General features: G+C 49.0%; 1 protein-coding gene across 1 annotated transcript in view; it reads left to right on the top strand.

Moving 5' to 3' along the window:
• Positions 1-2,405, top strand: part of LOC311248249 (teashirt homolog 3-like) — a 22,837-nt gene extending 20,432 nt beyond the window's left edge. Inside the window, exon 3 of the mRNA XM_084339167.1 lies at positions 1-2,405. This exon is cut by the window's left edge and continues 1,898 nt beyond it. Within this exon, the coding sequence (XP_084195293.1) occupies positions 1-1,405 (1,405 nt within the window). The 3' untranslated portion in view covers positions 1,406-2,405.
• Positions 2,406-2,988: the final 583 nt, after the last annotated feature.

The following is a 2,988-nucleotide window of genomic DNA, read 5'->3' as shown; positions in this document are numbered from 1 at the left end:
GGAGCAGAGGGTGAGGCAAATGTCTCCCAAGAAAGAGCCGCGCCTCTCGCCCTGCAGCAGCGAAGCAGCCGAATCCACCAGGGACGGGGCGACCGACTCGCCTCGGGAGTGGAGGGCGGTAACCCCGGCCAACAGCGACCGGGGTAGCCATAGCGACAGGGCCTCCCCGGCAACGGAGCCCAGGAGAGAGGCGGCGGTGAGGTCCCCGCGGGCCTCCGCCCTGAGCTGCAGCAGCACCGCCATCATCACCAGCCACCCTCCTCCAGAGCAGCCCTTCGTCAACCCCCTGAGTGCTCTTCAGTCGGTAATGAACGTCCACCTGGGAAAGGCGGCCAAGCCCTCCCTGCCAAACCAAGATCCTCTGAGCCTCCTCTCCAGGCTAAGCCAGAGCATGGCTGAGAGGGTCGCCGTCGCAGCCACCCCCACACAGACCAAAAAAACGGAATCTGTCGTGGACCGTAGTTTCTGCCAGCCCAGCCCCAGTGATGACCAGCCCATGGACCTGACCAAAGGGAAGAGTGAAAGGAGGGGCTCCATGGGGTCAGCTCCCCAGACCCCCTCATCCACAGCCTCCTCCGTCTCCCCCTCCTCCCTCATAACTCCCGCTAAACTGACAGTGGTGTCTCCTTACACCTCCAGCAGCCCTCTGCACGAAAACGCCTTGTCTGACATCTCGGACATGCTGAGGAACCTGACGCAGTCCCAACACCTCCCCAAGCCCCCCACGCGCTCTCGGATCACAGAGAGGACCGAGGTCCTGGGCTCCGCCTCGCCGGAGGACGCCGAGGGCTCCCTGCACGGCCACAAGCGTAAGGGCCGTCATTCCAACTGGAACCCCCAGCACCTGCTCCTCTTGCAGGCCCAGTTTGCCTCCAGCCTGAGACCGACGTCAGAGGGGAAGTATATCATCAACGACCTCAGCCCCCAGGAGAGGATGCATGTGTCCCGTTTCACAGGCCTCTCCATGACCACCATCAGCCACTGGCTGGCCAACGTCAAGTACCAGCTGAGGAGAACGGGCAGAACCAAGTTCCTCAAGAACCTGGACTCGGGTCAGCCAGTGTTCTACTGCAGTGACTGCGCCTCGCAGATCCGAACCCCGGCAGCGTACATCTGTCACCTGGAGGCCCACCTGGGCTTCAGGATCAGGGACCTGGCCAAGCTGTCCCCCAGACAGACTGTAAGGGACTCCAAGACTCTGACGGAGAAACTAGTGCCCCTGGAGTCGTTCCTCTCCTCCCCGCCCTCGCAGGACGACTGCAGCGGCATCGGGGCGGTGTACCGCTGCCAGCTCTGCGTCCGTAAGTTCGCCAGTAAGCACGCCATCAAGCTCCACCTCAGCAAGAGCCACGGCAAGTCTCCTGAGGACCATCTGCTGTATGTGTGTGAGCTCGAGAAACACTAGAGCACTCTCTCAGCACTGGACATACTGGAAAATACAAGAGAACACAATGTAAACTTGACTGTTCAAAACTAAACTAAACAGAAGATTTGAAAGGTGTGGAAAATGCACAACGATGATGCCATGGACTACTGTTTTAAAGTGTCAGCACAAGGTGTTTACATCCATCTGGCCTATAAACGTTTCTGATTTCTCTGCATTTCAAAAAGACATTTATTTCACACGTCGAAGGTGTTTAACGATAATAACGTAGGTAGAGGATATTCAGCCTACCATGGGGATAGTTCGCCAAAGAGAGCAATTGTTTTTGTGTTGTCCCGTAGCCTACTATGGACGCTATCGGTGAGTCAAGACAGCAAATGACAGGTAATTTCACGATTTTGGTGCAACTATCCCTTTTTGACTAGAAACTATAGTAACTTGAAATGTATCACCTCTATTGTATTTATTTTCTACTTTTCGTGAATTTTGGTTTTGATTTGCTGGTAGACTGCATGCTTGACAAGTCTTACTGTTAAAAGTTTGTACGGTCCTCCAGATTTTTTTTAAAAACACCCCCGTTGAAATCTGTCAACATTTGAACACTTATGAGAACAGCCAGATGCCTGAGAAAGCTCTTCAAGAAGAATCTGCCAAACAGCAAGACAATTATAACATTTTATATTGTTTTTTTTCTCTCTCTCTGTACAGCTTATCCATTTTCTTGCCGATTGTAAAAAGGCACTCCGTTCTCTATCATCTAGTCCGAGGCTCTCAGAATCCAGGTCTGTGTAAAAATGTACATACAGTATATAAGCTTACCACTCGCTGTTTAAATTATGCATACTTGTTATATTTCCTAATTTAAGAGGACCCCCGACTATCCACTGGTGCAGAGCCTTTGAAGAAGACGAGAAATGACATTGTTTTGCACAATAGTTTTATAAATGTTATTTGATAAAAAAAAGAAAAAGAGAATACAACTATGTTAATGCCTTGTGCTTCTATGATTAAATTGACTTAACTGCTGCATAAAACGGTTGGGTTTTTATTTCACTCTCTCTCTCTCTCTCTCTCTCTCCATCCATGAAATATACAGTTGTATAAATTGCATACAATGTGTTGAATAACAACGTTTATTTTCCTTTTATTCCAGTCCAGACGGTGTTTTGTAGGTCAGGGTTTCTTATAAAACTGCACAACACAGTGTTCCAAGAAGCAACATTACGGAGCAGTCGGATCGATTACAGTAATACTAGAAAATAATAGATATTGGTTTATAAAAAGAGATCATTCAGCACATTCATGTCTGCTAGACACCCCCAGGAGCCAAGATGCACATTTTCTTTATGAGTTCTATGAAATCCAAAGTCAATTATAGTACAGTTTAGGCCTGTCCTTGACTAGGGAACTGCTGGTAACACCTTCTGTGAATAGCATCGCTATAGTGCATTATAAAGGCACTAATCAATCATCATGAATCAAAATGCACTCATAATGTGTTATGACCAGGCATGAGGACATAATGCTCACTTGTGAAGATGTTTAATGCGTACTACAGGCTTCCCACAGGCTCTTAAAAAGTCATGCATTTAATAATCAGAATT

The sequence above is a fragment of the Notolepis coatsorum genome (assembly GCF_963971535.1).
Source record: "Notolepis coatsorum genome assembly, contig: SCAFFOLD_391, whole genome shotgun sequence".
NCBI classification, from domain to species: Eukaryota; Metazoa; Chordata; class Actinopteri; order Aulopiformes; family Paralepididae; genus Notolepis; species Notolepis coatsorum.
The sequence above is the reverse complement of the archived record's forward strand: the minus strand, read 5'-3'. Positions and strand labels throughout refer to the sequence as shown.